Source organism: Pollachius pollachius (genome assembly GCF_949987615.1).
Source record: "Pollachius pollachius genome assembly, chromosome: 2".
NCBI classification, from domain to species: Eukaryota; Metazoa; Chordata; class Actinopteri; order Gadiformes; family Gadidae; genus Pollachius; species Pollachius pollachius.
In genome coordinates, this window is record NC_136935.1 from 9,336,703 (window position 1) to 9,348,885 (window position 12,183).

Below are 12,183 nucleotides of genomic sequence, written 5' to 3' on the forward strand. Positions count from 1 at the left end.
AAGATATCAGTATCACTCATGAATCCAATTCAGTTTGAAAGACAGTCTAAGAGCAATAAAATTGCGTCTTTTTCTTGACGGCATTACTTTTAGTAATAATTTAATTGACTCAGCATCAAATCACACGTTAAAATTACAATACAATTAAAATCAAATTTAACAGCAAAAAATAAACATTTTCGTCTGAGCATAGATCGAGGAAGATGAGTAAGATATCCGTATCATTCTTGAATCAAATTCAGTTTGAAAGAAAGAGTCTAAAAATTGCGAAAAAATAAGAATAAAATTCCGTCTTTGTCTTGATGGGGGGCTTTGAAGCTCATTGGTGGGAACTCTGCTCCGCCCTCTCTGGTAGCTAGGCAACGTTATGCAGGTCAGGTGACTGTCTGCAGACAGAACATGGCCGATCTGTCAGAAGACCAATGAGGAAAAGGCCAAATTTTAGCATAATCGATTTAATTTTACGTTCTTTCTGATCACAAATTACCTCGTGAATAACCCGAAACGCTCAAGGTAATATATATAACCGCTCTAGATCTTGGCATATGGCATGCATTCTTAGGCATGTGCTGTGCTGTAGTTTGTTACTCTATTAGCTCGTTAGCTGGGCTAGCAGGCAAGTCTTTCTAACCATACCTAACCAGACAAGCTACATCGATTGTATTTTTGTCAATAACGTTCAATCAAAGCTAGAATACCTTTCGATTTAAATGTATCATATGCCCAATAGATTTTGTGTAACTTCGGGAGCCAGATCAATGTAGCATTAGTATATAAACAACTTGACTAGCTTGCTTCACTCGTCCAATAAATGAGTAAATCAAACCTGTTGACTCATGTTGATTGTAGCTAAACGTTTACCCAAGTGGTTGACTTAGACGTCGTAATTTATTACAGATGAGCGACTTTCCCGGTGGAGGGGCGGACGTCCCGAGCCTAAGTAACCATCTGGGGAAAGACAACCAAGTTTGGGAGAGACCGTGGAGTCTTGGGGAGATGCGCCAAGCCAGTGCCAATTGGTCTCTAGCAGCGGATTCAGGGGTAAGTCAAAACCTACCCCTTTAACAGATTCATCAAATGCAGTGTTTGTTTCTTAATTTCTTCTCGTAATTTACTATTAAGTCAACACTTTTATCTAAAGTGGCTGACATAGAGTTCAGTAAGGTGACATTAAGGAGCATGTCCGTGACTGCAGTGTGGACCGATAGCTGGATATGTAGGCTGTGTGTAAAATACTATGCTATAGTATCGTGCCCTCCTGTCATCATTTTCTTGCAGTGCATTAATAATCGTTATTATTGTATTATATATATTGTATCAGGTTCGGTTCTCACTGTTCTTTTTAACGTTATAACAACTGAATGTTCCTTCGCAGATTAATAAAGTGTTACCTTCTTACTAGTGGAGTCACCGTCTGGGTAGATATGTGTTATCTGCTCTGCTGTAAGGGTAGTTATTTAAATGGCCAGCGTGCCGGAGCTGTGACTAATGATACAAATAATTGTTTTTTCACAGCTATTCCTGTTCCTACAAGACTTTTCCCAGAGAATGCTGTCAAAGACTCACGACATTGAGAAGCAGCTAGATGGATTGATGCGAGACACTAAAGCCACAGACAGCTGCCTGCACTCAGTCTTCAATGACTTCCTCATGCTGTCAAACACACAGTTCATAGAAAATGTAATGTATCATTTTATTTATTAGTTTGCCACTTTCTACATGTTTTAGCTGTGTATGTTTCAAATTATTATGGCAGATTTTTGTGTATTGGTTATTTTGGTATCCGAGTGCCCTACAATTGAAAGAAGAGATGATTTGTGATCCTTATATAATATATAAATTGAATTTTTTATCTGTATCAGAGAGTATATGATGAAGAGGTGGAGGAGCCCATCGCAAAGGTGGAGAGTGCTGTGAAGCACCTGGAAAAGGTACAAACCCTTCCTTATCGTCCTTGTTTCTGAATAAAATATTCAGGGACCTTCATTATTTGAGCGTGCTCCCGCCTTTAATACATATAACAGTGACCTGACGTGTGTGTGTGTGTGTGTGTGTGTCATCAGGAGAAAACTCGAGAGCAAAAAGAAGCCGAGCTGATTCCCAAGATGCAGGAAGCAGTGAATTATGGTCTGCGTGTCCTGGACTCTGCTTTTGAGCAGCTGGACATCAAAGCAGGGAACTCTGACTCTGAGGATGAGGAGGCCATGGACAGAGTGGAGGCCATACTGGAGCCCAAGGTGCACATACCGCATACACATACCGCATACACCGCTATGACATAATTGGTCTGATTTGGTGGAGCGGAAATCAATTGAATTTGGTAGAGTGCAAATCCTGGGCCAACGACAACAACTGTCAAACTTTCCGTTATGTGTTTCAGTCGATGTTGCTGACCGTGAACCCCCACATTAGGCAGTCTCTTATATGAAAAGGTACATGGAATGTACATCTAAAACGTGGTTCTCTCTACTCTCAGGATCTGTATGTGGACAGGCCTCTGCCATATTTGATTGGCTCACAAGCCTTCATGGAGCAGGATGATGTTGGACTTGGCGACCTCTCCAGCGACGGTAACACAACCTCAGTTTACATTGCTTAATGTCTGCAAGGAAAGGTGCGCTTTGTTCTCATACATTTGTCATGGTTCTCTCCCATTCCAGAGATGTCAATCGACAGCGATCGAGACAGCGTCATCGAAAGTGAAGACGGCAAAGAAGAAGTTGTAAGTGACAATTCCCCATTATGCTCCTTTAACTTCAAACAAAAACATGGAAACTGTATACAAAAACTGTGTGTGTGTGTGTGTGTGTGTGTGTGTTTAAACTGACAGCAGTCGGATGAAGAGTTTGAGGAAGCGGATGGTCGCGGCAGTATTAACAAGGTGAGCTAGCTTTCACTTCGACCAAACATGGCTTCTTCTTCTGCAGTCTGTTAACGTTATGAATCATGTTGAACTGTGAACCCTTCTTGTTCAGAAGTCTTCAGTGTTGAGTTACGAGGAAGAAGAGGATGAGGATTCGGACATATTTGGAGAATCCGACAAGGAGGAGGAGTATGAAGACGAAAATGAGAGAAAGGTATGTAATCCCTGATATTTATTTGCTTGATAACAATAACCGCTGTTGGCTATTTGAGTACTTTTTTAAAATCATGTTCTTTTGTGAGCTTTTGAGTGTTTTGTGGCTTATTTACTCTAATTTAGATTGCAAGCTCTACCTCTTTTGTGGATGAGTTGGCAGCCCGAATCAAAGGCGATCCAGCCAGCAAAGGGGAGGAAGACCGCGCCTGTAAGACTTCTACCCATTTCCAATATGTGTCCAGTTCTTGACCATCGCCTGATCCATGCACACACACACACACACGTCTGTTTCTATTACATCATTTTCTCATGTATTCCACATCATGTAGCATTGGCATCCTCCAAGAAGAGAGCTAAAAGCAAGAAAGTGGCCAAAGCTGAAAAGTCACCCGGTAGGGAACTCATTTGCCATCCCCTGTTCCCATCACCTATGCTCATTTGTGTATACATGTGACATGCTCCACCTTCATGGCCATTGTAGTTTTCTCTGAAGTCCCATGGGTTGTTTTTAAGGAGTTGTGGATTTTCTCAACACTGCAGCTGCTGCAGTCGTCAGACAGGAGAGCGATGACATGTTCCAGCCTCCCAGGATGGAGGAGGAAGAGTTCTCTCCATTTGGTGGTGAAGGTGGCCTCTTCAGTGGCGGGAGGGGGCTGTTTGACGACGATGACGAGGTAGGGTTCACCTTTTTAAGGCTAAAACATCTTCATAGTTCATGGCCGACAGCTAACCCAGTTTGAACCATACCTGTTTTGTGACGTTCAGGGAGATCTTTTCGGCGACACGCCTAAACCTACTGCGTCGGAAGATAAAGCCAAGAGCGCCGCTCGCATGGCCGGTAAGGCAGGCTTTCATTTATATTTATATATAACATGATCTCGTCTGCATAGTAGGCTTCATTAATGCTCTGTCGTGTTTGTGGACATTTTATTCTACTTTACTTTAATCTACTTAGAATCTGTCAAGCCTGAGAAGAAGACACCTGTAGGTGCTGTTTCAATATTCCCAGGTAAAGGTGTGCATGTGTTCATCTGTGTCTGTGTGTCTTTGGTTTATTGTATGGGAAATGCAGCTAAACTAAGTCTTGTGCTCTTTCTCCTAGCTGATAACGGCCTGTTTGGCTCAGGGCACAGCACTGCTCCAGTGGAGGGCAAGGAGAACGCCACCCATGGGAAGCCCAAAGCCCACCCATCTCCCAAGCAGCCCCCCGTGAGAGCCAGTGGAATCGGTGGTGGACTGTTTGACGAGGAGGAGGAAGAGGACTTCTTCAGTGGGAGGAGCTTGAAAACGTCCAGCTCCGGTGAGAGGGTGTGACCGTGTCTTTACAGTATGTATCCCTCTTGGTGCATTTGACGATATCCACTTCAACTGAATACCGCAATGTCCCTTTCCCCCCTAGCTGGAAGGGAAAAATCCAAAACGAGGAAGGTGGCGGATCTCTTCTTGGGAGACGACGATGAGGAGGATGAGGGGGATATCTTCAGTGAGAAGTCAGCAGTCCAACCGCCGGTGCTCAACCAAAAGGAAGTCGTGGAGGAAGGGGCTAAACCCCCTGAGAAAAAGGTGAACACGCACGCACGCACACGCGTGTGTAAATATTATTTAGAATGATTATGTTTGGTACACAACCATGGCATGCTTTGTTGACCGTGTGCGCTCTGTGGCTCTGTAGTCTCCAGTGAGGAGATTATATGGTAATGGATTTTGTCTGTTCAGATGCCTGCTGGGGCCATTTCCATCTTTGGCCCCGGAACTAAGAGCCTGATGACGGAGAGTTTGAGAAGACGGCGAGCATCGACCAGTGAAGGCTCTGAGAAATCAGAGGAGGTGTGAATACACAGTACACGTCCTGCCGTCTTTGGCTCCCAGGCTATTCACCCTGTTAATGCTGCTTTACAGTTGTGTTGTTTGTTTTTTTTAAAACCAGTTTCAATCGCATGGAACTTGTTTACTCGGAAATCAAAGAAATTGTTAAATCACATCAGAGTTATTGCAAGAAGTCAAGCTGGTATCCACAATGAGTAGAAAACGTATTTGTGCTAGTAATATTTAACCTCTGTTTTCCAGCAGCATCACAGGATCACAAACATTTCCGTATTGTTTCAGAATGGTCCTCCTGTAGAGACTACTGTAAGCCAAACCACACCTGGTAACAAGACACAGATACCCCAGGCTAGAGGTATATTTTCGGACAACGAAGATACGCAGGTATGGTTTGAGAGCCTTTGTAGAGGATCAAGATCATCAATACGTAAGAGCAGTGGATGTTACTTTTTTTATAATTCTTTGCTTATTTCTTTAAGGCCTTTCCAACCCCCTCTAAGAACCAGTCCAAGCCTGGGTCTGCAAAACAGCCCAAGGCCCCAGTGTCCTTGTTCGATGACGAGGAAGAGGAGGTGATTATTTGTCACAAGCATATCTTCTTTCTCCCTTCTCCCGTCTATTTTGTTTTACTTTTACACTTATGTCTGTCAACATGACCCTGTTCTTCCCCTGTCAGGATCTGTTTGCATCGGTGGCTAAATCCAAGCCAAAGCCCAGCCAAGCTAAAGCCACCACACCCCAACCCCAGAAGACGCTGTCCCTCTTCAGTGATGACGAGGTACGAGAACCCTTGAACTCTGAGCCAACGCCAAGAGCCAAGAGCGGTTGAATGCACCTTATTCACAGCACTTTGAATGGATCGAGGGAGCAATAAGGCTTTGTGAGGAACATTGAGGTCAGAAAGGGGCAGGATACTATTTTAAGTGGGTTTAATTTTCTAAATCAGATGAGATAAGATGAAGCTTGTTATTCCGTGGGGGAAATAAGGGTGTCACAGTAGAACGTAAAACGAATAAAGTGATAACAAAAGGAGAACTAAAAGTGTTGAGGCAATAAAATCGAACTCAACATTGTCGATTTTTTTAAGTAGTCATTATTGACCTATAGATACATGAATAAAGTCTGATTTCCTCAGTGACTAACAGGAAACCGTGTCTGTTTCTGGGTCAATGTGTGAATGACAGGACCAGTGGTTGGGTTCTCAGCCCGGCACAGGGAGGACAGAGACCAAGACGGGGGGGATGAAGGCCAGTGTAAGCGCCCCGTCCAACCTGCCCAGCACTAGAGCCCCTCCCAACGGCAGCCTGTTCGATGACGAGGACCAAGACCTTTTCGCCACTGCGAAAACATCCAGGTAGTTTTTACTTTCTCTTCATCCGTAAAAACAAGGTCATGGCTTTTGTTCATTGTCCCTCTGTTCAAAATAAGCACTGGGCTCCGTTTTGGTATGTGCCTTGGTAGAGACAACCACAGACATGTGGTGCTGTGACCCTGTTCACACCAACAAAGAAACGCACTGTACTTCCTGTTTTAAGGAAGTACAGTGCTTCCTGTTTTAAGGAAGTACAGTGAGAGTCAAACTGGTAAATGAGTGAAATTTACCCTTTTTCTTTTCACTATTTTTTAAAAGACTAGAATAAAAAGCTATATGATATGTTACAGCAATCCCTGTGTGCAATCGCTCTGCTTATAGTTGTTGTTTTTTGTGATCCAGTCCATTGAAGTCTCAGAGGGTGGCGCTATTATTTGAGGACGACGAAGACCAAGGATTCCTCTTTGGCTCCAAACCTGCCGTTGGCTCCAGTGCTAAAGCCTCAGCCACTAAAGTGAGTCCACCTACTCTCAGTCATTATTAAGTTAGCAGAAGCCCCAATCCAAAGGGACTTACATTGAATTTGAAGATGCATGTCATTAAGGAGCTGGTAGGGGCAAGGCATCTGGCTCAAGGATGCCTACAGGTAGATTGTGGACCTCGGTGATCAAACCCTGTACGTAACGCCCAACAGTCGGAAGGCACCCTTGCCACTAGACTATCCTGCCCTATCTTTGGTCCACACAGGTCTAGTTATATTTCATTTTTAAAAAGAAAGTGTTGCTGCAATCATCTTGATTGCAGCATGATCTTGCTTCGGTCATCTCCACGTCTTTCTTGCACTCTCTTCATCATGCCCCTCCCAATCTCTCCTGTCAGGCCCCTGTTGTGGCCCCCAAGGCCCCAGCCCCGTCCCTGTTCGACCAGGAGCCCCGCAAGGAGGTTCCTGCCTCGGGGAGCGTGGTCGAGAAGGCCAAGCCTACGGAGGACCCCTGCGATGGGGAGGTCCCCGATCGGCAGCCCCCCTCCTCCTCCTCCTCCTCCTCCTCTTCCACCTCCTCCACAATCTCCTCCTCTCTGCCACCCAGCGATCGAGAGCCCAGGAGACAGAAGCCTGCGGGGGCTGTCAGCCTCTTCGGGGGCATTGACATCCTGGCCAGCAGGCCCAGAGAAGGAGCTGAGGGGGACTTCCTTACTGAGGATCGCCTGCCGCCTCCGGATGTGGGGGAGGAGGAGACCACGGAGAAGACAAAAGCCCACCCTGTCAGTATTTTTGATGAGGATGATAACGACGACGACGATGAAGAAGAGGACAACGATTGGAATGTTTCCGGTGCCGTAGTCCGCCCACCCATCACTACAAACACAATACAGGTGTGTTCCCGAGACAGTATACATTACCCATTATGATTCAATCTGGGAATATATAAATATATCAAGTAAGAATGAGTTTTTACTGTGTGTGTGTGTGTGTGTGTGTGTGTGTGTGTGTGTGTGTGTGTGTGCGTAGCCTGCAAGGGAACAGCAACGCACAAAGAGCACAGGTGTGTTCCAGGACGAGGAGCTGCTGTTCAGTGACACTCAGCAGAAGGACAACGACCCTGATGTTGACCTGTTTGCCACCTCAGGGAAAACTGTGGTCAGTCCTCGTGTGTGTGTCTGTTCTGTGTATAGGGAATGTGTGTGAGCATCTGCTCTGTGTGTGTGCTAAGATACAGTACGTGTGTGTGTTTTCAGAGTGCGAAGCCGAGCTCCGTGAAGACAGACGTGCCGAGCCTGTTCTCAGACGACGACGATGACCTCTTCAGCTCTGCTAAGCCAAAGCCTCCTCATCCGGTAATGAGAGTCCTAAAGCGGTTGCAATCTCTGTTGATTCATGTGTTTCCCCTGTGAACATGCACATCACTATAATGACACCGCTACCTTGGTTCCTCAAAAGGGAGAACAATAAAACTGTATAATTTTCCCATATCTAGAAAGTAGCAAAGAAACCCAGCAAACCCAAAGAGGAGCCCACGCCGTCGTGGAAAGGCATCAGCGCTGCCTCCACACCGGACAGCGAGGTAAAGTCATGGTTTGGTTCAGTCCCTACTCAATCCAGTATCACAGGATTTATTTACCACAGACTTTATGTTCAAAGTTTTTTTCTTATCAGTTTCTTTGTATTTATTCCAAATGTTTTTGTATGCCGTGATGACCACTGCACGGATCCCAAATGAGAGGAATGAACCGAAAGAGAAATGTATTGTGTTTTGATGCAACTTTACAGAGGACAGCAGCAAGCCCTGTAAAGGCCAAAGATCCCTTGTCAAGGATCGGAAAACTACAAGTAATTTTTTTTAAATTTTTTTTTACCAACCATACTTTTTGGTTTCCTATCTTAGCCCTTTTTCCTTTCCCTAAATTTCTTCTGGAAAAAGACGTTTCACATTCCTACTTGTCTGTTTCTCAGTAAGGTTTCTTGGACTTCATTTGAAACTGTTTCTGCCTACTGAAAAAATACAATTGTATTATTATCAATCGGTGGCATGACCCTGATCGCACTTCAGCTCTATGCCAGACTGAAAGCATGTATTCGGCTCAACCTTTTGTCATTTCTTGCCAACATTTCTATGGGGAACTGAGGATATTTTTTGTTGGCTTCAACCTCACCCTTCCTCTTATTTCTCTTTTGCTTCCCTTGATTCCATTTCAAACCAAACCAGTACTGTAGTTGCACAATGGAATAAGCTCTAGGTCTGCATGCATGCATGTAGTATGTAACCAACTTGGAAAAACATATCCATACTTTTTTTGTATATCCCTGCCCCCTATGCAATAGCAGTCACCAGGGTATTTCTTCCTTATTTCTGCCCACCCAGGCCAACCTTGTGATCAACCCCAAGGCAATGCTCCCCGGTGCGGCCCCCCGTATCCCCGGGGCTGTCAGCGCTCTCCCGGGAACGACCCCGGGCTCTTCCTCTGGGGTCTCCAGCTCCAGCCTGAGCCCCAGCCCTGTCACTACGCCCCTGGGGTTCACCCACTCTGGCATGGAGCAGGGGGTGAGCTTCGAGAGCCCACTCCAGGTCGCTCCACTGACGAGCACAAACAAGGTGTGTTGCTATAAGGATGGGGGGTTGGGGGACGGGAAGGTAACGTAACTAATCTAGAGCCAAGTCCAGGTCAACACCTCAAGTAGTCATCTGTCCAATGAACCTTTGCAGATTCATTTGGTTTGAAATGTTTCATGCTTGAATGTTTTGTGTTACTGAGTATTCTCTTGAATATTGTCTTATTTAATTAGGTAAAGCCTCTCTCTTATGTTAAAGCATTTAACGTATTCTCTGCTGTGAACCACTCGCTATTCTGAGTGGCTGATCCTCCTATTGGGACATTTCATTTCTAATGTAAATGAAATAAACCAAATGGGAATGTCTTAATGTATTTTAAAATGAATGCATTCAACCTATCCTGTAAAGTGAATTTCAGTCATTTCAACCACATCTCTATTTTTAAAGCATGCGAAGGCAATTTAAATTTAAAGCCAAAGCAAGCTAGATTGTGAAAGTATTCAACTGGAAAAATACTCCACCTCCCTCCAAAGCTCCTCCCCCCAAATACATGACTAGCTCGCTAGCTATTGCAGTGGGTCTGCCTAGCCTTGTGAAAGACTGGTTATTCACAATGAGTGCACGGGCAGATTGAGCCAGGTAGTCAGACAGGTGGGCCATTTCATAATTTCCTTTTGGCCAAATTAAATTAAATGCCATAAATTTAATTGATTGCATGGGCTTATAATAGGCCTGCAAAAGGCACAGACACCTGCTTTTATTTTTGATTAGATTTTTTATGATTGCCTGTTCGGGATGTAGGGAGAATTTCCACAAATATGAATACAAAATAAGATTCTAAAATAAATTGCCTCACCTAGCTTGAATAGAGTTAACCCTATCTTTGAATGGGAATACAGTAAACTACTTATCTATGCCGATACCCTTAACCTACCTAATGAGGCGTTGATCCATTTCCTCCTGCAGGGCCGTGTCAAAGGCTCAGGGCAGCGCAGGCCCCAGTCCCGGGCAGCCAGGCAGCAGTCTGTCCAGCGGTCTGTCTCTGACCAAGAGGACAGCACAGTGGAGCCAAACCCTAGGCTCAACCCCACCATGTCCGCTCTGGGCTTCCCAACCACGGGAAAGCCCAACCTTCACGCGCCCCGTCCCATGCTGCCTAAACCCAGTGGAACCAGTGCGTTCCCCACGCCCTCGCCCTCCCAGCTGTCCTTCACGGAGTCCCTCACCAGACCCTCCGTCCTCTCGCTGCCCGTGTCCACCCAACCCGGGGAGACAGACTCTAGTGAGGTCAGCGGCGACACCCAGGCTATGCTGTCCTCCTCCGACGAGGACCTGTTCGGCTCGGTCGCGGTCAGCAAAAGCAGCGCACCTGCCGCCCCGAGTGTCACCAAGACGGCCACGGACCCATCTCCTGCCGGGGGCCCCGCCCCTGTGTCTATTTACGACAACCAGGCGACCAGTGACCTGTTCCAAAAGGTGAAGCCGAGGGCTAAGAAAGCACAGGCGCCGTCCTTCATGGAAGACGCTGATGATGATGGCGACGATGATGAGGATATCTTTGGAATGAGCACTGGCTCCACCCCGAGTTCAACCTCAGACAGCAAGACCCCCTCCAGCCCTGCCAAACTGGATATATTTCAGGTACAGCTGTTATTTGCAATCCGTAATGAAAATTCATATATCACTTACAACTTGGAAGAGGTAGTTTGTAGATTGTGGAAAGCACGTTAAGGATTTTAACTGATTAACATTCCATTTCTTTGTCTTTGGTGTTATTTCTTCACAGGACGACGAAACCACTCTGCCTAAAGCTGGTCACAAGAAGCACAAAGAGAAGACGATGGAGGCCAGCCTATTTGATGACAATGTTGACATTTTTGCTGATTTGACGATGACTTCCGGACCGAAAGATAAGCCCAAGAAGAAGATGGACACCAAATCGATATTCGACGATGATATGGGTAAGCCACTTGGAAACAAAAAAAATTCAGAGGTGTGATGTGTGATAAGCTCCAAATTACTGTAATCAGAGGAGTCTCTGTATGGATGACTCTATGTGGAAGCATGAAGTTGCTCGGATGAGCATTTTCGGACGCCCAACGATCTATCTGTTTTGAACTGGCACGTTTAAAACGGGAACTGCGTGAATTAACTTAAAACCATTTTAACTATTAACACAATTATTCTTTTTTTTCCTCCACAGACGATATTTTCTCTTCAAACAAAGTAAAACCAGTGAAGAAGGCTCCTCCTAAATCCAAGAAAAGCAAACCAACCCAGGACAATAGTGTTCCGGCAGAGTCTGCAAACATATTTGATGACCCGCTAAACGCTTTCGGCGGGAACTGAAGAGCTTCTTTTACTTGATTCCGTGCAGTACATTTGTACAATTGTGCAGTCACTATTTTGGAAGACAAATAAGGTTAAGGAAGCAGAGTTTGAACGACAACACTGTTAATAGACTATTTATATGAAATATCGTGGCTTATTTTTGGAGGGATAATAAAGGAGTAAACACAAGTGATTCCAATCAACGTCCAACACGCATTTTAAAATCATCTCAGAAGCATAGCAAAGTATGTAACAGCTATGGAAAAACGATTCACTTTATGTAATATACATAGCACTTTACAAGCATACTGAATGCTTTGCCTCATTGCAGAAACTTACAGTAAACCATTGTTCAACAAACCTTTGTTTTATTTGGCTTTGCCATGTTGAGATTCCAAGTCATTCAGTTTGTGCAATTTCATGGTTGTCATCAATGTGTTTACTTCACGCCGCTTGCTTCTCGGCAGTGTTTTTATTATTTCGAAATTTGCCTATTTCTTAACTTTGATTGTGGAAAAATGAGATTTGTTTTAACTAAAGAAACGTATTTTATGCTACCTGAAATGTGTGTGATTATTTCTTCTTTT

The 12,183-nt window shown here is 44.8% G+C and overlaps 1 protein-coding gene across 3 annotated transcripts; it reads left to right on the forward strand.

Moving 5' to 3' along the window:
• Window positions 1–377: 377 nt before the first annotated feature.
• On the forward strand, window positions 378–12,164 carry washc2c (WASH complex subunit 2C). Of its 3 annotated transcripts, none has more exons than XM_079728787.1 (31): window positions 378–513; window positions 898–1,041; window positions 1,516–1,680; window positions 1,863–1,931; window positions 2,064–2,237; window positions 2,477–2,570; window positions 2,661–2,722; window positions 2,831–2,881; window positions 2,976–3,077; window positions 3,203–3,287; window positions 3,409–3,471; window positions 3,620–3,753; window positions 3,845–3,917; window positions 4,035–4,088; window positions 4,182–4,379; window positions 4,479–4,642; window positions 4,796–4,906; window positions 5,186–5,287; window positions 5,383–5,475; window positions 5,580–5,681; window positions 6,088–6,257; window positions 6,618–6,729; window positions 7,095–7,589; window positions 7,726–7,854; window positions 7,953–8,051; window positions 8,192–8,278; window positions 8,485–8,544; window positions 9,077–9,307; window positions 10,232–10,906; window positions 11,052–11,226; window positions 11,469–12,164. In XM_079728787.1, the coding sequence occupies exons 2-31, from the start codon at window positions 898–900 to the stop codon at window positions 11,612–11,614; spliced, it is 4,419 nt and encodes a 1,472-aa protein (XP_079584913.1). In that variant the 5' UTR covers window positions 378–513; the 3' UTR covers window positions 11,615–12,164. The 3 variants fall into 3 exon arrangements, with proteins under 3 accessions (XP_079584913.1, XP_079584914.1, XP_079584915.1); XM_079728788.1 differs by having other exon boundaries at window positions 2,979–3,077; XM_079728789.1 differs by lacking the exon at window positions 8,485–8,544.
• The last annotated feature ends 19 nt before the right edge of the window (window positions 12,165–12,183 follow it).